The sequence below is a fragment of the Brachyistius frenatus genome, unplaced genomic scaffold, assembly GCF_029030835.1.
Source record: "Brachyistius frenatus isolate BFR_SWC_R1_liver_20210118 unplaced genomic scaffold, ASM2903083v1 Contig_234, whole genome shotgun sequence".
NCBI classification, from domain to species: domain Eukaryota; kingdom Metazoa; phylum Chordata; class Actinopteri; family Embiotocidae; genus Brachyistius; species Brachyistius frenatus.
In genome coordinates this window covers 20,189-43,843 of record NW_027210833.1, presented here as the reverse complement: position 1 = coordinate 43,843, position 23,655 = coordinate 20,189, and the positions used below count along the sequence as shown (strand labels likewise).

Here is a 23,655-nt window from a genome sequence, read left to right as displayed (position 1 = left end):
CCACGGACTGTATTATAAAAGTGGACGCGGCTTCCAGGTCTGACAAGTTAGGCCAATGAAGAAATACCAAAATCAAGGGCGGCTAGAGGTTGGCTCCAAAAAGGCTCTAGCTCCATATACTCCTATTCAACTTCTCTCATGAAATACAAAGTTAATTTGTTCCACAAGTCATAATGGTGTTATTTGCTGAAGTTATACCATCTGTATCCCTAATTTATAATTGAATTTTTTTTTCTAGCTGCCATTCAACATGGCATAACCTCTGAACCTCTGTTGCATTGTTTGGAGTTGTGATAAAATACCTCAGAGTTGAACATAAACCCAATTGAAAGCCCAAACAGGTCAACAGCTTAGACAGTAAAAACACATGTGGAGTCAAAGGTTTTTCTTACAGTGGGAATTTACAGTAAATACAGTACAAGAGTAAAGGATGTGCTTAATAGTTTGAAATTTGGTGAGAAATAACTAAGGATTTTAGCATGCTGCCTCAACCACAGACACATTTCAATTTAATGTGCAAATAGTAGAATATAGACTTAGAAATGTGTTGAAGGTTTTGCACTACTGCACAAATGTTATTTTTCATTTTAGCGAATCATTTGTGAAATCTTCTTTACACTGAATATCAAATTTTGAATAATCAAAACTCAGCTCAAGTCCAAGAAAAAGAGCCTTTTCTTTATAATTCTGTGTAGAAATAGCCTGTCACGTAGTGTAGGAGAAATGCACAAATTATTCAACATGAAGACTGCAAGTGTGAAAAAGAAAACACACTGTGGCCTTGCCTTCTCTTATGCCTCTGGACAGTTAGACGGACTTAATGAGAACAATAGGGTGAAGAGCATTCAGCACATGAATGCTGCAAAGACAATCTTTAGATTCACTTCAGCAACTACTGAGTGGACATTTTTCCATTTCCCATAACTTGGCTTTAAAAAAACACTGCAATAAAAACTACAAGAATGACTTTCAGATGAATGTGCCTGAATGCTGTATAGTCAGGTATCTGCAGGTCCCTGATGTGGCTTTGTCCTTGTTGTGTCTTTACCTTGAACATCTGCTTGACTTTCTGTCGGGGCAGGTTGACGTTGAGTTTGTGCAGGAGCTGTAGGACCTCGCTGATGCTTAGGCTGCCGTCACCGTTTTTATCAGCCTCAGTGAAGGTCTGCTTCAGCCATGTGATGACACAAGGGTTAAGGTAAGTCAACATGAAGATTCAAGGGCAGTTACTCCTGTTAGTCCTGCTGCAGCTTTGGCAGTTAAATGTAATCATAGCAGTGGAATTTGAAAATTCCTTAAATGCTTCAAGCTACCCTCAATTGTTGAGTTTAAAAATTTTACATTATGTAACACATGACCTTAAAATGGCGAGTCCAATTAGTGACAAGGTGCCTCCAATATGACTGTAAAAATGAAGGATATTGGTCGCGGGTGCGCTGCCTCTTGGCCAGGCTGTCCTCGTCGCTGATGCCGGCCATTAGATACTTGAGGCCTGTGATCCATGTCCGCGCCTCCTCCCCGGTGCCAGACACCAGGTCCAGGGACTCCATGTGTTCTCCATAGTACAGGCTGAAGCAACAGTTGGGGTCAAAGCAGCCCTCTGCATAGCGCTGGAAGATCTCAGATTGCTTCCCTTCACACACCTCCCTGATGGAGTCAATGGAGACTGTTGGAGAAAAACATGAACTCAGTCAATGGTATATTTACTAGTACAATTTGAAGACACTTTGACTTTACTTTGTACTTGTTAAGCCACTTTATTCTTCAGTTGTACCACCTCTGTTGCACTGTTATAGATGAACCATCCAGCAATTTGAATTTGTTAAATTTAGCAGCATCAAGCCCAATTACAACAGCAAAATATTGCTGATTTAGGGCTTTGTAAGTAATAATGCGATAGTATAACTCTCTGACAGGAAGCATTTTGCCAAACTAGGACTTTTATTTTTGGTATTACAAGTATATTTTGTTAGTTTTGTAATTTGTACATACAACTTCAAATGCATGACTTTTTGTTCTAATGACACATTTAAAAGTGCCTTGCTTTTTATACTTAAGTAAACAAAAGAAGTTATTCAACCAATCGAGTGAGTACACTTCTATTTTCAAGCGTGGTTTTTAAGAGTGTAATTAAATGTGGAAATTACCCATCTGATTTCAAACTTTATGATATGGAGGATAAAACCTACTCGCTCCAATGACTGGTGCTCTCTGTTTATTAAGGTACATAATTTATTACATGATTATGACCCGATGACACTGCCTTGAGTCATTCATAAATTGTCCCCATGACAGCAAGTACATGATAAGTTCATTAGGTTTTTTGTTCTTCCTGCTTGCTGTTCAGGAAATTCTACAGACCAGGTTGATTCCCAAGTGCCTCACCATATCCAGATATGGATACCATACAACACACTGTACGGATAACGGAAAACTATTGACATACACACTCATTCATAATGCAGTGATGTATCTGGCCTCGCATACGTGTTACACAGCTATAATTGTGAGGACATTTCATGATGTAATGCATTACCACCTATAGCCCCTTACCCCATCCTAAATAGGATTCTAACCTTAACCCTAAAACCCAGTCTTAACCCTAAAAAGTCCTTTGAAGGGAAAGTGAAGAAAGTGAAGAGCCTGTTTATTTGTGCCAAGTTGTATGTGCATATACTCCAGGATGTCAAAGATGACATCAACATGGCACTCGACATGCTTCTGCTGTGTTTCGGTGTGGTCCCATGTGGCTGTCAATGTTTTCCACAAATGTAGCAGCAGGAGATAGAATAACTAATACGAGGGTTTTTTCCTATCTTGCAGCATATATAAATTATGTGCGAGTGCAGACAAGGGGCTTTATTTATAACCATTGCATACACACAAAATACACACGTTGAGGAAATTGGCGGGGCTGATGGCGAGGTGGAGAATTAATTAAATGCGAGAGGCATCATTACACGTATAACCTCCCACATTTAATTCCCCTTCATATCATGTTATATTGGCCTCGGGCCACATTATAAACAACATTCAAACCATCAGTGTATTTTTGTGGCTAATGGTCCATAATTATTCCATAAGCTACTTTTCAGTTGTAAATGACAGAAGCAAATCTAAATCTCAAATCTAATTCCGTTCAATATTTCATGCGGGCTGTCTCACCATCACGTTTCCCCAGAAGCGCGAAGGAGACAGCTCGACTGAATCTCACCGTCAATCATGGAGCACTGCGGCCGCTGAAATGCAGGATAATGCTGGGATGTGGCAGCTGACAGGAGTCGGGAAAGTCTGTCCGTCTTTAACCAGTATTAAACCTGACTACACCGAGTCTTTTTCACCTCTTTAGCATGAAAAACTCTTCATTATCATCTTTTTATATAAATCCAAGATAACATCAAATACCATCACAGAGCGTCAGTTTGGAAAATCTTCACATATCGTGTACATAGCAGCAACAGCATGTTGCCACTCGCTGCATTTTCATTCTTTTTTTTGTACTTCATATCCTCCACTTAATCCGAAAGTGCCAACATTTTTCTGTTGGAAAAATTCCATTTCTTGGTTTTCCTCTCTGTTGTTGCCGTGATCCCCCAAGGAGCTGAGCCACACACCTATTTTTATATGCACTGACCTCTATCAAGCGTTTTTCATCGACCATTTCTGGTTGAAGGTGGGATATGGGGCATATCTAAGTACACACATTTTATAGATTGTACTCCATAAAGGGAACATTGCATGCAGGTGTGCATGCGCAACATTTTATAAATCTGAATATTTTTTGGTTTACTCCATTTTTGGCTTTTGTGTGCATCATGTTTTGTACTGCTGCTTCTACTGTCAGAAATATTTCGGGATGATGTCATTTGGCCAATCTTCATAGAATGATTCCAGACCTTTGCTCTAGTACCTCGATCAAGACAAATATTCCACCTACCCCTTTTGTGTAACAAAATTATTGATTTCTTAATTATTTCCAAATTTAAATGTGTGAATTCTGAGTGTTCTTAAAGGTAGTTCATGGGGCATTGTTTGGAGTACTTTTATCTGTAATGCTTTGAGTGCAGTGTGCAACTAATAATGATACAGTTTTCCTTCAATAATATTTTAAATGTAGGACTTTTTCTTTGTTCATGGTGCTCCTTAAACCCCTCACCCCTTCTCTTGTCTTTCTCTTTTCACGCCAACCAGTCAAGACAGACAGCCGAACTGAATTGAATACTATAAGCCTGAGTTAGCCATGCGTGTCTCCACAACCTGCATGAGGACTACTGAGTAGTAGTAGCTATAATTCCAGTGTTCTGAGATTATTACTCTTATAGAAATGAGCCAAATATTTTTGCTTTAATTTTAGATGCTGAATTTGTGAACATTTAAAAAATAGTTTAAATCAAGGGCAAAACATCTGTGCTAGAATTTCAATGTTTCTTAAGTTACAAAATTTGTTAAAGACAGATGTATTTTTATATAATTTTTTTCAATTATTTGATATAAGAACAGACGCACTCATATTTCAAAAGTATTTATTTGCATGAAAAGGTTTTTTGGTGGTTTAATTACCGAAAACTATCTCAATGTAGGTCTACATCTCCGGTTTCTTTCTGAAGCTCTGCCAAGAACAAGCTGTTTTGTGTCTATGCCTTTATGGTCCATTGATGTCAATGACCCTCTCTTCTGATTGGCTGGCTCTTCTTCTGAGAGACGCATGACCAGGCCAAAGCAGCTTTTCTTTGGTTTTGTTGCTATGGATTGGCCGTTTAGTGTTTTCTTCCATATAAAAGGTTGGACAGCAGGCTGTGCTGAGGCTGAACATGACCCCTCCATTATTTCCTTTACTTTAGCCTTTAGACACACACACACACACACACACACACACACACACACACACACACACACACACACACACACACACACACACACACACACACACACACACACACACACACACACACACACACACACACACACACACTTCCCACTTCTAAAATACAAAGCTGTTTTTGTTCTTATCCGCCAGTGAGGCATATGCGTGTCACTTTCATTTAATGGCACGTGTGCGTAAGACACTCTTTGGGCAGATTAAAGCTGATGAATAATTAACTTGACTTAAGAAGCTTATTAGATGCAGGGCTGCAGAGGAGGGAGAGCAACAGGAAACTGAGCCCCTAAACCCGATGAGACGTCACAGAGAAATCCCTTTGTTTTCTTTGAATCTAAAGAGCTGAGGAAACGGTTTGGTTTGCTTGCTGCAGATACGGTTGTTAAATCAATAAATGTCCAGTCCTAACAAAACACTTAGAGCTTACAGAGTATAGGAGCATGCATTAAAGGTTTTATAGTATTAGTTAGTTAGTTATTCTATCTATCTATCTATCTATCTATCTATCTATCTATCTATCTATCTATCTATCTATCTATCTATCTATCTATCTATCTATCTATCTATCTATCTATCTATCTATCTATCTATCTATCTATATATATATATATGACTCTATATATGACTCTATATATATATAATTAAGATATACAGTGAACCCTCGTTTATCGCGGGGGTTACGTTCCAAATAGAGACCGTGATAGGTGAAATCCGTGAAGTAGTAACCTTTTTTTTTATATATTATACAATGAAATACTCCATATATATACCAAAGAACAAAACCTTTTTACAGGCCCAAGCATTTGTTTAACAAATAAAAGTACTGTATAAATGTTTTTTTTTTTACAAATAACTACTGTACTGTAAAATAATAATTTTAATCATCAATACGAACTGAAGGCTTCAAATTGCTGAGATCGGCACCGCCCCACTGCGACCCGAGTCATTGGATTAGAACGGGAGGAAATGAAAAATGATTATGAAAACAAATACAAAGTACAGTAGGACAAATAGTGACTCGTGTATTTCACTGCTCTTCTGACTGAGCCGCTGCATCCTGACTCCGCTCTGCAGCGGTTCTTTCTTCTAAAGCCGGCGGTGCAGGTGTGGTTTTTCGAGAGAAGAACATAGTTATCGGTAGTTGTTGTCGCTCTTTTTTCTTCTGGGCAAAAAGATTCTTATAAACCGACATGCCACCATCGATTATTTTTAATTTGGCAAGCTGTTTTACGTACGTGTACATATTAAACCGCAACGTTATTGACAAACAGGTAGAGAAGAAGCGGAGAGACTGTTTAGCCAATCAGAATGCAGAACACAATGCACGATGCAAATCCGTGAAGCAGCGAGACCGTGAAAAGTGAACCGCGTTATAGCGAGGGTTCACTGTATATATACTTAGTAATTAGTAATTTCACTGTGGACTTTAGCAGAGGGGACACATCAGCATTTGTGTCAAACTTGAAAAATTGGTAACAAATACCCTTAAAATGCTTCAGATAAATGACGGTAATGAAGCAATGACCCGGTTGAGGGTGCTTTGAATGGCATTCATGTTTCGAGATCTGCGAACGTCGCTGTCAAAGACAAGAGATGGCGTATCCGGCCAGGAGCGCGACCACGTGGGTTGTGCACTGTGAATTTGTCTCACAGGATCGATCTTTTACAGACCAGGAGATTTTGCACTGCAGAGCGTTCAGCTACCTTGTCAACCAATCTCAGTTGTCTCATCCTGCTCATACATATTGAGTTGTCAAAAGCCCACTTGGTAGAGCCTTTTAGAAGGATCACATGGAAAGCCAGACTGAAAATGTGTTTATGGGATGCCTTGGGATGCCTTCAGTGAGCCCTTGCCTGTCACACAAAATATGGCAGAAATGGCTTTCCATACATGCGAACTACAGTATGATTGCAATGCAAAACAGACAGATTTCAAAATGCTGTTCCCTTGTGACCTTAAAAGAAAAAAAGGAGATACTCACTCTTGGCCTTTTCATTCTTCCGCGAGGGCCTCCAGCGGATGCAGGATTTGTGTTCATCCAGATAGAAGAACCGCACTAGTCCCTTGGAGCTGCCGCGGAGCTTCACCATCTGGGTTCCCATCTGCATGGAGCTCATGCATTTCTCCACTAGTGGAAAGAAGAAAAAAAAAAGAAAAAGATTGTTAAGTTCTCAAAAGGGAAATTGCTGGAGTTTGCACTGCAACTGACAAAGGGGGTGACGGAAATGTGCATACACTACATATTTATATTCAAGAGATTGTGTGTCCGTGTGTGTGTGTGTGTGTGTGTGCGTGTGTGTGCGTGTGCGTGCGTGCGTGCGTGTGTGCGTGCGTGTGTGTGTGTGTGTGTGTGTTTGCAAGTGTTTTCTGGGCCCTCGTGCAGATGCCAGTTATTTACTTAAAAGCTCAGTTATTTACTTATAAGCTCCCATGAACACATGGCAGTGCAAAGCCAGCTCTTTGAATATGCTTGTCACTGCCGACAGGGTTTTTTCTTGTCTCCTGGGAGGAAGAGAAAGCAAGTGAAGATAGACGACAGCAAGAGGCAATTTCTCCATGAAAAGCCCTTTAACAAGTCCTTTACCTCACAACGAGACGACAGGGAGAAAAAAATCAATAAAACCAGGAGGTCTTTCTAAGATATGACGATTTGTATTGTGACCTCAACTCAACAGATATCCTTCCACGCCTTCTAGGAATAAAATGACATCCAAAGAATTGACTTCAATGAGCTGTAACCAAAGTCCACCATGGACACACTCAAAATACAATGTGGTTGTATTCAGTATGTGTCTGCGCCATTAAATTGGGGGGATAATTTGGCACTGTTTTTCCCACAGGAAGCTAATGGTGTGGTAATCAAGCTAGGTCTGGCTGGTGTCGGCAGCCACGTGCCCCTTGGGCTGCAGCTGCAGCACCCCATGCAGTCATATTATCAATTATCAAGACTCTGTCACATCCTATCAAACAATTTTCCCACAGCATGCAGGAAATTAGGCCACCTCAGCAGGCACACTTCTAAATTAGGTCAGTAGATTGCTAACATTCATGACTTTCCACATAGTGCTGTAGAAAATATATTATGTGACATCTTTCAAGATGAAGGAAGAAGATGGAGGGTGTTTTGTCCTTTCTGTGATCGGGACCTAGTTCTTTCAAACTTGAACTAAAACAATTTTTACTGAGACTTTTCAGAACTTGTCATTTTTATGATTTAACTTTATTTTTCTTCCTTGTCTCCCTAAATTAATATTCTCCATTCTGCCGTCACGCATGTTTAATTATGTCTGATCATTTTGATCTGTAACAAAAACAGTTCACAGAAAAATCCCAACAACTTTTAAAAGAAATATGGATCACATTTTGTCCCATTTCACCTGAACGTATCCAAAATATCTGCTGTGTAAGTAAGTAACACAAAGCAGCAGTGACAGATTGCTCTAATTGAGTATTGATTTGGCCTGGATGTGGTCTTGCTGCAGAGGGCCCAACCCCGGGGTATTGTTAATGTAGATCAGTCCTGTTCTACTAACCTCCACAATCGAATTCCTGCTCAGAACAATATCAGTAAATTGCACAATGCCACTCCTATGGCAATGTTAGCCTACCAACAAACACCAGCATCCAACATGGTTAATTAAAACGTGCTATGCTCGAACACCCAATAGGTTAAAGAGCAGCAGGCCAATCAGAGCACCTTTGAGATCTCAGTCACGACATACATTGTTTAAAAGGCATATAAAGGCATCACTATTCAACAACTACACACTCACTATGGGAGTTTTGAATTGCAAGTACACAATATGCAATCAACCAAACAGACGACAGAATTACCAGATTAACGGAAAAATAAATACTTGACATTCAACGTGCATACTACATAATGATAAACTCTAATTGGCTTTCTTGTTTGAATTTGTACCACCTGTTGTCTTCCAATCAAATCAATGTTCATTGATTTAAGCGACCAAGCCAAGGTGGTTGGCTGTGTTGTCAGCCACGTTATCATCAGTCAGCAAGGAGCAGACTTAAACAATGACTTAATTTCAGGTTATGGTAACATATTTCCTTTTTGGCAGTCAATGGCGATCTACATATTAGTGATTTATTTTAGTGGATGCGCTTGAAAATCAAAACATTCCAAGTTATATTGAGGAGCTTTTGATAAAGGTTTGATTTGCTATCAGTGTTGAGGGCTGTTGGGAGGTTTATGCTGCCTATAAAGTTTAGATGTATATTAGCTTTTTTGCAAAGTTTAAAACATTTGTTAGAAACCTAATCAAAATGTAATCAAATATGATACATTATATTACATTAATAAAGTAATTAAAATAATTGTATTACTTATTATATAACCAGTCATCTGTAACCTATTACATTTCAATGTTAACCTTCCCAATACTGGTTTAAGCTACATCATATGACCTGGGAGAGTTCATAAAACAGTACAAATATTTTATGTCTTTGTCAATATTGCTATGTTTTAAAGATAATAAAATGACGCTTTAGCAATTGATTTGGCACAGCTATTAACATTTTCTTTTACTTTCATTTCTGACTGGATTATTAGGATTTTTAAAGACTGAGTGAAGCATAAGCAGAAAAAAGGTGCCGAGATGTTTTTCAACTTGAGATGGATCAGTTCAAGTAAAAAAATCTGACCATTCATTTGGGAGGTCATAGTTCGGGGCATGTCTGTATTTTTCGGTTCGTTTTTAAAAAGGCTGTGAGGAATGCACATGAGGAAAAAAAAACTTCAAATGGCAAAGAGAAAAAAGCCTCAAAACAATAACCCAGTTAAACATCTGCAGGCATTGTCTGCTGTTTAGGAGCTTTGCAGCAACTGTGTGCAGGCACTGTGGAACACATATTGCTCATGCCAGCAGCAATACTTCCAATGAACTACATAAGAAGACATCACCCCAGTGGGTCCCTTGACAGTGCAAAGAGGAGCAAGTCCGGTCAGAAAGAATATGTCCCTCTGTCTAGAGCATTTAAATGAGCTCTGCATGCAGTTTCAATCAGGGCAAAGTGCAGAACTAAAGATACGCAGCCGTGGAAGATGCGGGATTCCAGCACATGATTAAAGTACTTCAGCCATGTTATAAGATCCCCTGCTGCTGAAATGACAAAGGAACTGCCAAAGAATTGTCCAACACAGCCTACATAGCTCTTAAAACAGAGGGATGTTCCTCCAGGGCTACTGAAAGTTACCTAACGCTGACTGCCCACTACAACAATTGGGAGTGGGAGATGAAACTCTGTCTGTTTTGCAGACACACCTCCTTCACGAGAGACACACAAGCGAGCACAAAGATAATCTCACTGATGCTCTTCCTATTGACAGCCTTTATGTATTTAATGTGGTTGTTTTTAATTAAAAACACAAAGCAGAATTGTTTTTGTTTGCAATAATTCGCAAATGTATTCAGTAAATCGATAAATTAGTCATTAAGATTTAACAATAAAGAATGTTTGTGTTCCTTATCTTCTTAGCCAGTATGTTTAAAGCAAGCAGTTGTTTAGGCAATGAAGTGAATGAAAAACATGCTGTGATTAAAATCTGGACAACATGTTTGCATTAACGGTCACTCAGCTACACTAAAAGGCAGACCAGTCAGCAACCGGTGTCGGGGGTTAAGTGCGATGACGTGGAAATCGAGGATTCTTTTTTTTTCTAAATTGAGTTGCAGAGCCGGTAGAATTTCAGCCGATTTTTAACACATACTGATTGGTTAAAGCTGCTCCAGTAATTTAAAAATTAACCCGAGGTCTATGCCCAGTAGGATTTGCAACGAGCGTACCCGGACCCATTTATGTGAATCTGGGTCTGGTTATACGAGTCTACCCTCCCCCCACACTTCACAAAAACTTACAGAACTGAACCAAAACCACCAAATATGAACCAAATATGTTTGCCGATATGAACCGAACCGCAAACGCTGTTTGTGTGCGTACAAAACTGTAAAAATGTAGACACATCAGATGAATGGCATATTTGCTGCACTTGTGGACACAATTAATAGGACTACCGTGACTTGTCAAAAAACTAGGTGAACTATGTTTCATCTGTTGTGCAGATTTAGGCGACAGTGATACTGAAGTTGGTTCCAAAGACCGTATGTAAATATAAAACAGCAGAGGCCCAGCGATTGTTCCTTGGGGAACTGTACACATCATCTCGGTGCACAGATATGTAATTGTTATGTCTGACTACGTTTTGAACACCCTACAAAATGCTGGTGGTGGTCTAATATTACTAAAGCAAAAGAAAAGTGGATTGTCAAAATAACGAATCATGTTTACATAACGTGCTTAAAATAATGAGGTAGTTAAGATGCAGTACATGAAAATGGTGTTTGTGCAGATAGAACCATGGTCATACCAGGCTTGGACACTTGTCTCTGATTTTATTGACTAAAAGCCGGCAATGTAAAGTAACTGAACCGGTGAATAGCTGGTGGACAAGAATCGATGTAACCTTTGTCTCTGCTGTAAGCTCAACCAGCACACATAGAAAAGGACAATCATCAGTTTAGGAGGGATCAATACTGCACTTGCAGGCTGGATCTCGCTCTCTCTCGCTCTCTCTTTCTCTCTCTGCCTCTCTCTCTCTCTCCCCCTCTCTCTCTCTCTCTCTCCCTCCCCCTCTCCTTCCCCCCTCTCTCCCCTCTTCCTCTCTCTCTCTCTCCCCCTCTTCCTCTCTCTCTCTCTCCCTCTCTCTCTCTCTCTCTCTCTCCCCTCTCTCACTCTCACTCTCACTCAGAAATTTATCAGGACTGAAAACTAACAACAGTGAGACTTTATACTCACTGTGCATCATAATAACACAAAATCCATCTGTTTTTTTTTTTTTAGCAAAAACTATGCCAATGATGATGTATTTTTTCTGATCATCTACATATACATTTCACTGAAGTCTCCATGTTGTCATCCTAAATGCAGCACACGTGTTGGTTTGCAGAGAGCAACAGGAGGACGTTGTGGCTGGCAAGAAAAATGACTATAGTCATTACTACACACTATGTTCACAGGACCCCAGAGTGCTTGTGAAAAACAGTTTTTCCTCTCAATAGTCTATTTTTAAATATGTCAGATACAAATTCATCAATGTTCTGGATATAATGTGAAACTGATGTTGTAAATACAACAAAAAGTTACCGTCGGGGACACAAAAGCTTTGTGATTCTTAAAAAACGGTGTTCTGAATGTGACGCCATGTTGTTCTATATTTGAGATCATGGTCTTAAGAGGGGGGGTCACAATGGGCTGTGAACCAAATAGCTTATGTACAATTGATCTGGCGAATGTAAATGATAAATATATTTAATTTTCATGTTAAAACACGATAATCCTAAAGCAAGTTCTGCATTTTTTTCCCCTTTGATTTATAAACTGATTTATGAGTATTTATTTGCAGTCTACACTGGAGATGATGTCCTCTGAAAGTGGCACACTGAATTCAAGAGCATCATAATCTGCGTGTTCACATCTGACTGAGTTATAGCTCAGAAGAAGGAGTACAAGTGCACAAGTTTTGATGCTAAATGTGGGAGTCAGAGGTGCTAAAGATTTTTTTAAATACTTTAATAGATCAATCAATGAGTTGTGTGTCAATGCAAACTACAATACATTATTTCCCTGTATTTTCAGACCATTATGTGAGCCTAAATGCAACTGGATCTGATTAAATACATTGTTAAGTCCTACAATTAATATTAAGGGCACCAAACCCCAAAAAACAATGTGTAAAAGCATTTAGTCCATTTCTACATAAGCAATTACACAAGATTTGCACAATTCATCAAATGTTTTTGTGATTGGCTTTCACTAGGGGAATAATAGGAGAAGCACATGATCCATAAATGACTGACCCTTAATGGTTTCACAGCGTGGAGTCTTTCATGCAACATGGCTGTTGAGCAGCTTCGTATTGATTTCAAAGGGAGTTATTTCTGTGACTGTTGGCAAACTGCAGCACATGAAGCCCAGTGGCTGTAACAGAGCAAGCGAAAGGATCTGCGCTCCTTCAGCCAGAGAGGTGGCAGTAATCCATGAAATGAGCTCCTGCCAGAGTTAGGTTTGAGAGAAGAGCATCCAGATATCAGGTCAGATTGGCATCCCGCTGAAAACCATCTCCTGACACAGATCTAAGTGACTCATCCTTATTCTCCTGTCAAAAGATTAGCTAAATGCACTTTCTAACAGCCATCAGAGTTTCCTGGCAAGCATTTACATCTTCCTGCATTTACATCCAGATCTCACCCTGGAGCCACGGCATTCCACTGTCAACTATCAATGTCTCTTTACCGAAATGAAAAGGGAAACTGATGAGCTATTCAATTCTCTCGACTGAGTCGAGATAAGATGAGAAGCAAACAGAAGGCCAGTTATGAGTCCCTTTTTGTTCTGTTGATTCATGAATGTTTAATTTCACCACTGCAGCGGGAGGTGAAATCTAATCAAACTGCAATCAAAGAGACTTTTTTGGAACACACTCTGCTTTGTGGTTGCCTTGAACACAATAAAGCCACGGATGAGGGGGCAGCGAAGGAGGCCATGCACTGCTCACACTCCCTTGCCAGTCAGCTAAAAGGAGAATATGATCACTCATGTGATATAGCTGGCCGTGTGTGGGAAACCCCTGTGGAAAGTCGAGTTAATTTTTGAAAGATCCTCCTATTATACTTCACTGAGAAGTACCATGGGTCGTGGGCTTAAATCCACGAGTAAAGTAAAGCCTTTTAGGGGTGTCCAAATTGTACGTTAGTGGTCTAACACTGCTACAGCCAACTAATGAGTGAAGCGACTCAAAAGTGCATCAAATGTGCTTTGAGAAAAAAACACTCCCGCTGTATGAAATTCTGTTGAATTTCAATTCAAACAATTAAATGATAACTACAGCGGCGCTTCAAATATAGCCCAGACCAGTTTCCATTCAGCAAGAAGTGGTGGAAGAAATGCATTTGAACCATTTCTGCCTATAGGAAAGGTTAATCATAGCCTATGGATAGCTGATTGAGCCTTGATAATAAAGGCTGCTGTAATCAATTAAGCATCAGTCCAGTGACTTTGGACTTTGTGTTCACAATTGGAGCTGAAGCTTCAGGAGGTGGGGACACGTTTCCTGTCCCGTCCATATAAAAGAGTACAAGAAACTGATTTCTCATGCACTTCAAATTAACATGCAGGTAAAGTGACATTTGAAGCTACATAGAAGATTAAATAACAACACCGGAGTTTGTTCTGACTTTTCTCAGAGGCCCAGACATCTGCGACCAGAAGTTCTTCTGTAAAGACTAAAGTTCTTCTGTAAGGACTTTAATGTGTTAAGTGCCATGAAATAACCTCTGTTGTGATTTGGCGTGATATAAATCAAATTGAATTGAATTGAATTGAATTAGATGTGTAATATGTGCATGTCAGAAATTGGATGATTACCTAAAAATGGACTACAAAGTGGACAGGAGGACAATCCTAGCACAATCATAGTGAGCAGGGTCTTGATGCTTGCTCTCAGTGTGAGCTCCACCCGTATGGTGGCCTGTTGATTGGCCCGTATCTTGTGAGCTGGGAAGTCTCAGGTTCTGTCAGAAGGGAGGCCAATTAGCACTTGTAGTGTGAGTTCACAAATCGTACGAGGTTCACAAAAGTCGTACAGCATTTGCAGCTTTAAAGACGAAACCCTTCTAGCATGCTATAGCACCACCAATACTTCACATTTTGGTGGGATTTTTTTCAACCAAAATTATACATTAAGGCTCCATTGTGTGAAGAGCAGATTCTGTATTAACATATTATGCATGTGCACCATTTCTCTTCACTTTCTTACAGAAACTAATTAGAAACGTATCAAGTCTAAAAATATCGTACAAAAGGTGCACACGTACACATGCACATATATCTCTATTGGTATGAAAACTGAACTTACAGTGACAGCATCTTTGGATTGCATGAGGTGCTAAACTGAGGAAGTCTCACCCTAAACTTATTGTAAGCAGGTACATCTATTATGAACAGCCACATCCTGGCTTGCCTCATAAAAGCTGCTTTGGTGCTCTTGGAGAATCTGGCAAAACCCTGTCAAGAACAATTCACAGTAACTGAGGACATATCTATGAGCTGATGGTAACGACACCAGCACAAGAAACAGCTGTTCAGTTACAAATTTACAATTTTGAACAAATTCTAGAAATGTCTCCAGCTGATAAGGAGGATTATCAGTACTGATTCCAGCATATTTGAATAAATCGGTATCGGCTGAATGAAAGCCAATGAAAATGCAATTCTTTCTTTACTGTGCTCAGCTGTTTTGACGCCACAGCCTGCTCATGTCATCGAACTGCTGTCCTTTACCGCGGCTGGAATCTACACTGTCAGCATCACATCACATATGGAAATAAAAAGGGGTCCGATTTGGATCAAGGCCAAAGAATTTGATAGGAACATCCCGAACAAATTCTTTAAGCAAATTAACTTTGAATACACATGCGGAAAGGAAACAAGAATAAAACTGAAACAGAAATGGGCAGTTATGATGAAGGTAAACAAGAATAAAACTGAAACAGAAATGGGCAGTTATGATGAAGGTAAGGAGGGGGAATATGACATCTCATTATAAACAGGAACAAGAAGAAAGGGATTAACTGTTGGGGTTTGATGGCAAAAAAATAAAAAAATAAAAGATGGTGCAAAAAAAAGATGCAGCACAAGACACAGAGAAAGGCTGTACACTCTTTACCAGTGGGGTCCGGGCCTGTTGCCATAGTTACAACATCGGTGTGTATGAGAATGTGGAGAAGCACTGGATGTTCAAACGGATGAAAACAAGCTCAGATCCTATCAGCGAGCTTGATTAATGAGAGCACAGAGGCTTTATCAAGAGTGACAACAACTATGTTTCTGATTATCCACCTGATATTGAAAACCATCAATAGCACCAGTAGCAGGTTTTTGAATTTGTTAGGTTTAATTTGGTATTTTGTAATTGTCATGGGGCCATATACAGTACAAAAAAAAACATTAATCTCACATAATAAGAAGAGCTGTACCACATTCAGCTGGTAGCTACGTTCCATCTGCAATTAATGAAAGTAAGAATGTTTTAAATTAAAAATTCAAATTAGACTCGGGGTGATAAATATAGAATATCATCCCAACATCTGCCAAATGAATCACTAGTGCGATAACTAACATGAAGAACAGTCTTTTGAGTGATGTTTAATCTCCTTAAAGTACAGCTTAATTTATTCTTAACAATGTCATTATTCTCTCCCCTCAATGAGACACAGCAGCTGATCATGAGGTATTTTAATACAGAGATTAAAGAAAACAGTTTCTGTCAAATCAAGCAGACTGGGATGCAAAACCCTACATTAAATTCAATGAATTTATTTTGAAAATTCAACAATTATATAACAACAGTATGAGTATGAAGTATGATTAATTGTCGGGAAAAGTTACAATTATGGCAAATAAATAATGGTCAAGACAGATAGAACTGAATGAGAGTAAACACCAATACCTTTCAAGCAGTAGCAATGTGTATAGTAATGTTCCCAATTCAGGATTTTGCATTTCAATCCTTTCACATTGCAAGAAACGATCGTAGAGCGGGTTACCCACTAATCATAGGGGTCGGTGGTTTAATCCCCGCTTCCTCCTGTCCACGTGTCGAAGTTTCCTTGGCTTCTAACTCCTATTATGTGAGATCAACTGGATGGATAATCTTCAGTGTCATCACAGTTTGTTTAGAAGCAAAGCTGCATTTGTGTTACTTTGCACCCTGGACTTGGAAATAGTTTACAAGCTTTCCTTCACAGGAAGTGCTGCCATCACATTAGACACTAAAACACCAAATTCAAAATGACACCAAATTCATTAGAAATGTTACAATTAAGCCCACGGGTGCAGTGCTTTTTCTTGAAGTACCAGAGCACACAAATGACATACACATGCACACGTACAAACGCACACATGGGGGCGTGGACGGCTCGTTTCTAAGGTGTTAACTACTGTTCCTATGGTGGCAGGTCAATAATGTATATTTCTATCACTTTAATTTTATAAAATCAATATGAGAATTCTGCTCTTTTCAACAGTTTTTTTCTAGATGAGTCATCTAAGGTGTGATTCTCCTATTTTAGTCACAACACATTCCTGCAAATATTTCACAATAAAAGCCTTTTTAAGAATTTAGGGGATTATGTCTAATGAAACACTTTGAGAGCTTTTAATTTGAAATAATACAGGAAATGTTGAATTTGTTTTAAAGCATAATGCAGTAACTTCGACAGCACAAATGAGCACTAGCTGATCATAAAGAGGCTTCAAGTTGATGTCGTAAATCAATGAATTTATCTTAAATGAAATAATGAAAAATTTGACAATTCAATTTGTTTTTTTCAGCTCTCTTCAATGAAATAGCTATGCTTTGGATCTTCAAGCAGTTCAAAATGTATGTGAAAAAGTGGCAGCACGTCTTTCGGGTGCGCTCCAGCAGCTCAACGCCTATGATTAAGCCACATCAATTACGTTCAGCACCAGTGAATGTCTGGCCTCTCTCCGGGTGGATGCGGCTGCCATGTACAGGGACGACCTACATCAACAAGCCAGCATGTCATGGGTATTAGCAGTCCTGCTGGAGGCCACAGCTGCTGTGGTTTTGTTAAATAGGTTAAATCAGGAAGCAGAGAACAGGTGACGGCACAGAGGTAGCAGTTTTCCACATAAACACAGCTGAGGCAGCAGCACAGTAGGACTTTTGGGTGACCTGGGTGGCTGCTGACCTGCTGCCACAGTCACAATGTGGGTTAAGGAGCCTGAGCTAACTACTCTCCTCCGCCAGGGCACTAGGCTAAGCTCAGGGGGATTGTCTGGCGGCCATATGTTGCAGACACAGACGCGCGCACGCACACACGCGCATACGCACAGGTGATTCCATGGTACAGATGGCCAATTTACTGACAAAGGAGTAGCAAACATATCACAGACCGACACGGCTGTAGTGTAAAATATAAACACAGAGTTAGTTTGATCATTTTGAAATGAAAAATTAACAACAGGCCCCACTGAGATACCTTTGATGAAGATGATAAACTTCACTGAAGTGGGAAAATACTGAGTGAATGGGTGAAATGATAGAATACACCGGTGTTGAAGCTGTCTGCTGCAGGTGACAAGCCTGCCACACTACTGATGAGTGGTGCTACTTTTACAGTTTGTTTTTTTGCAACATATTAAATGGAGTTGTGTTTTGTTTTGTTTTTTAGGATGCATGTAAAGGTGTAAACGTAGTGCTCCACAGAGAAGGGTGTTGTGGGTAACTGAAGGTTGCAGAGGAGCAGAGCCAGACACCTTCCAAAAGTCGACAAAGCGTTACGCAAACCTGAGCACGATTGATCCAACCAGCATGACTGCACTATCCGGTGGTAATTCAAACCCGGATTAAGACAATCTACCTTTCAAGACGTACTTCATGTGACTCAGGCAATAGTAAACAAGTGTTAAGCTCAAAGCAGATTTTAGAAGTAGAAGCAGAAGATGCAAATTTACGCTGATTGGCATAAGCTACAGTTCAGATGAAACTAAGAAAACTAGGAGGGAATAGGTGACGCTGATATCTAGCTGCAGTTGACTTACTGATCATTTCACAAACAGACCCAATAAAGATATGAAAAGATTCAGTGTAATGTTTTTGTAGAGCTGCATATAATTGGCTACAAATGTGTACAAAGACAGGAGGAAGTTCACTGCTTGTGTTTCTGTTGCTTCTTTCACAATACTTCATTTTGCATTGTGGAGAATTGGTTGTGTTTCTGTTAAATACAAATCGTCATCGGTTTAATGAATACATCTATGCAGAATAATCTACCTAAATTAGTGAACATATTTTGTGAATGATCCTGATCATTAACGCAGAGTTAAGTGATGAAGCAACAAAAGCAGTGCATGTGAACGTCATTGCAGATTATGTCCCTGCAAACAAATAAATACATTTTCCCCTCAAACACAATGTCAGTCACATGACAGTCAACCAGTCTATTTTAGTTTCTGGTCCAGTTTGTGTTCAGTTGGACTTCAATAACAAACCAAGAGGAGTAAATATGAAGTACTGCATCATCAGGACCCAAATTCCAGCGACTGACAGCAGGTCAGTCTGCACTAGTGGCACAAGAGTCTCAAAGAAATGACTGATTATAATAATATTATGATTATTAAGCTGCGAATCAGAATATAAAAAGTGGCAACTCAAACAGACGCATTTTGGGGGTGTTACTGTGAGATCAACTTTTTAAAAGACTTAATAAACTAACAATCCAAAGAGGATACGAACACAGCCAACCACAGTTTAAAATCACTGCTTAGATTACAAGATGGCCTCCTGAACAATAAACCAACAACACATAGACGTTTTTTGTGGTTTAGCTTTAGAAGTTACGCTCCAACAGTGGTTGCATGGTTGACCCGTTTACGTCCCCAGTAAGACCGTCAGTTCAGTCCCGGTTCGGTTCTTGGGTCTGCACCAAGTTTTGATTGTCAGTTTTCTCACAGTGCCAATGGACCAGGCTGACTGAGCAGTAATTATTTCACCCAACCAAACAGGTTAGGTGCTGAAACACCTTAACTTTACACTGTATGTCTGCCTAAGCTTACCTATGTAGCCAAGCCTCCACTTGGAAAAGGCCACAATGCTGCTACCTATCCAGAAGAACTCCTCCACCACGCGGGACAAAGAGCCCTGCTGCTGGCTCTTACACCGAGTCACTTCCTTTTGTTTGTCCTTGTCCTCCTCTGGGGCGAAAGCCCCTTTAGCCAGAGGTCCGGGCTTGTCCCCGGTAGCTGCTGCGGCAGCAGAGCACATCAGGGCTGAAGACACTGGGCCAATGGGGAAAAAGTTATTCTTCTTGGAGGTGCTCATTTGCAATAACCTAAGTGTACCTCGGGTACTTTGGAGTAAATTTTCTTTCAGGTTAATCCTGTTATTCCACCTTTTTAAAAACTCAAAAATAGCATCATCAAAAGTATTTCTTGCTGGTAGTTTTTATCCTTGGTTAGAAGCAGGATCCACGGAGAAAGAAAATCCTCTCAATTCCAAGCGGTATCAACAGTTGGTCAGTAATCTTGTCATATTATTACTCCAGCAAACGTGCTTATCGCACCGCTATCGCCTCAATATTCTTCCATGTCAAAGACCAAAAAAGATGCCGTAGTCCGCTTTCAGAGCTACAATTTGTCTTCATCCGGTGGCGTAATTTCTCTAGTTCTTCCCTCAGCTAGCATTCGTCAGAAAAGGGCTGGCTCGTTATGAGAGAGGGACTGTAGCTGCAGCAATGAAAGCAAAGACAACCCACAACTAAATGTGCAACATGTGTTGGGCAGGCAGAAATCCTAAATCCCTTGAAGCAGTAATCCCGGTGTAGGGAGATTTACTAAATGTGTGGATGAATGGAAATGCAGTGACCCACGGAAAAAGACAGAGGAAGGGCAGTAGGACATGACAGAACCGTTAATAAAGATGGAGCTTCTTTTATGCTCCAGGACCAATTCAAGATTTTCTTTGATACCCGAGGATGTTTCTGTGAGAAGTGTGGACAGACTAAGGTCTGATGTTCCCACACCTGTCTGCAGACGTCTCACGGTCTCAGCTCCACTCATGAAACGATCCTTTTATCATTCAGCCTGTAGTCACTTTAGCTTTCTAGCTGCTTCACTTTATCGTCAGTGCAGACTCAAAAGCTTTAGGGCATTCGTCCATGTTACGTGTAATTCCTTTTACCACGCATACTTGAACAAATACAGCCTTTATGTTAGCTGACTGTGTGCTTAAATAGCAATGTACTATATACAACATGAACTGTGAAGTGAAATAGGGCATGATTCAGGCTCTGACTCCTGACCACGAGACGCAGCTCTCTGAGCGCATTCAGGGGACTTAAATGGTGTCAGACCTCTGGACTAGGATCTCAGACCGGCCAGACTGCTTGACAAACAGATAGCGGCGGCTGAATCTGGAACGGTTTCATTTACAGAAATGACAAAATCTGAAAAGTAAAAGTGGCTGCAAAACAGTCTACTGTAGAAAAATAACCTGTTGTGTTGCAGAAGTAAGAAAACCGGAGTCAAACTCGCATTTGAAATGTCTGCAATAAATCACAGGAAAAAAACAACTGATTACCAACTAAGATCACAGCTAAAATGTTCAAGAAGTAAAATACATACATTGTGCCATGTATTTTATAGAGATTGTGTATTACTTCCCAGTCAAAGTTGGCTGGATGAACACTGAACTGACAATCCTGCCAAAGCCTTTTGTTGAAGATAATTAGAAGAGAACACCACTGTTGTCTTTCTCATCCTCCTCACAGTTAGAACTAAATAGGAGACTTTGTTTTTAGATTTCCCATACAACGAAACAGGATTCAAATCTTGTAGGTTACTGAACAGAAATCTAAATCAACAGGTCTAGTCACACAACACAACCAGCACTACTTTAAAATAATGAATAACAATCAGAGGAGTTCAGTTCATTTTAAAATATAAAACATACTTTACATGAGCGCATTCAACAAGTTGGATACAAGATTAATGAGTTAATAAAACTTTTTCACAAGATTGTGAGAGAAACTTTCTTTCTGAAATCCTGAGCACTCGAATGTGTGTGTGTGTGCATCTGCGTGTATGTACAAGTAAGTGTGTGTGTTTTAGGAAGTCAAAAAGATGAGGTCACTGAAAAGCTCAGTTACAGGCAGCAGCAGAAGTCAGAACACAATACTACACACACAGTAACAATCAGCAGAAGTTCTGCTCTACAGAAACTGTATCTTCTCTGTGAAATGAGACCACAGTCTGACCAAGACGTGAGCCAACTTCATGCCAACTGGAGTGAAACACTGAATCTTGAGCAATAACTCAACTTTTATGAGGTTTTTTTGGACAGCTGAGAAAACTCCAAGACTTTTGGACAAAGACTGAACAAATACATTTGACCATTTTCATGTGTTCAAACAAAATTTTTGGTGCCCTCGAACCTTACAGGAAATCCCTTCACTGAAACCGAAAAGATTGATCTAAATGTAATTGGGTAAAAACCAGACAACATATATGTGCATTTAAATCCATTTAGGCCAAGAAAATCACCCAGACGACTGCAGCGTTGATCACTGCAGCAATACATATGCAGTGTGCCTAATCACAATGCATCAAAACTTTCAATATCAGGTGAACAACACTGACACACAACAAGTGACACTCGCTCTACTATGCTAAAATACATTGAAAAAATAATTTAGAGTTCCATTTTGGCTTTAAATAGTCAATGAAAAAACTATTTTTATAATTGTAAGAGTCGCCCAGGCTTCTGGCCTCACTGATTTTTTTTTCAAAGTCATTGTGTAGCAGGATCATCAGGAAAGATCACTTCCATCTCACAAACTCCCTTTGTGGTTAACGCAGACAGCTACAGACTCAAAACAGCAGACTTTCATGGGCTTTCATACACAATGGGGTGGCATACACAAACAATTTTCACAAATTTTGCATTCAGTATAATTTTCTGATGGTTCTGTGTGGACAGTCCACTCCATCTCAGATTTCAGGCGACATGCAGACATACACAGAGGGGTCTTCATGGATTCGATCCATTTTGTAATTCCAATTTCAAGTAGATAATGTAGAAAATTCCCCTCAGTTTGAAAATTACATAATGAGACTGCTTCACAATGCTTTGATTTAAATCTTGACATTGATTGCATAGTTTAATATTATCGACAGAATGTTTTGAATTGGTCATACATTTTTCAAACACAAAGGAAAACCTAAATATCACTTTGATATAATTTCATATTAATAGCCTACTGACTCTAGCTACTGACACCTTGTAATAAACAAAGGTGGTACTAGCTCAGTTGAAATATTATAGCATGTATTTCCTTCTGATGTTAATAATCCCGAGAGTTGTCACCACAAACGACAAAGTGATCAGTCCCACTGCTGAGGCTTACAGTGCTTCCAATGCAGGATGTTGTGACAAATTTAATCCTGCTTTACCTTCCCACCGTGTTACCTATAATTAAACTGAGTGCCCGGTCGAGAATTATTGGCCTCGCGTCTGTGTCAGCAAACCAGATCACTCCGGGACTAAACCTGTGCCCTCATGCATTCATTACTTCAATTTGCTTTGCTTGTCACCACCGCTATACTCATTAACTGGAGGAAGTAACTCTGCTAGAAATGTCTCAAACACATTCATCAGATTTAACAGCTCGTTAATTTCCAAACTTTCACGTTAGAAATTTGCACGGTGAGGTATATCAAAAATATAAAATGGAAATGGGATAGAATGCTGCTTAAGGGATCATTTCATAGCCGAATTATCTGCGGAACCTTTTTTAAACCCTCAAAATAAATTGCATATCATATCTTCTCAGTTGCGTGTGCAAATAAGCAAATAAATAATGAAACTGACAGAATTCTTAATTGAGTTTGGCATGTGGGGCTTTAAGTCATTGGCAGCAACCTTAACCTTTGAGTCAGAGTGAGTAGAAGCTGTTTAAGAGCAGAGAAAGGAGAGACAAGGAGTAAATACATTTCTAGCTCACTCACCATGTCCTAGGGGTTGGACTTTTCTCACATGTCCGCCAGGCACACATTTGGAAACGCCATTTGCAAACACTAAATTGGGTTTCCAGTTTACCTTAGACCAAGTGGCATAAATAAGAATTTTCGAAGATTTTCCCTTAATATACCAAAGACGAGCCGAATCATGGAAACTCTC

The 23,655-nt window shown here is 39.7% G+C and overlaps 1 protein-coding gene across 1 annotated transcript in view; it reads right to left on the bottom strand.

Annotated features, from left to right (window-relative positions):
* The window catches only part of plch2a (phospholipase C, eta 2a), a 62,866-nt gene extending 55,862 nt beyond the window's left edge, over window positions 1-7,004 (bottom strand). Inside the window, exons 1-3 of the mRNA XM_069720128.1 lie at window positions 6,862-7,004; window positions 1,423-1,666; window positions 1,049-1,178 (exon numbers count right to left, since the gene is read on the bottom strand). Of these exons, the coding sequence (XP_069576229.1) occupies window positions 1,049-1,178; window positions 1,423-1,666; window positions 6,862-6,997 (510 nt within the window). The 5' untranslated portion in view covers window positions 6,998-7,004. The remainder of the gene's footprint in view (window positions 1-1,048; window positions 1,179-1,422; window positions 1,667-6,861) is intronic.
* Window positions 7,005-23,655: the final 16,651 nt, after the last annotated feature.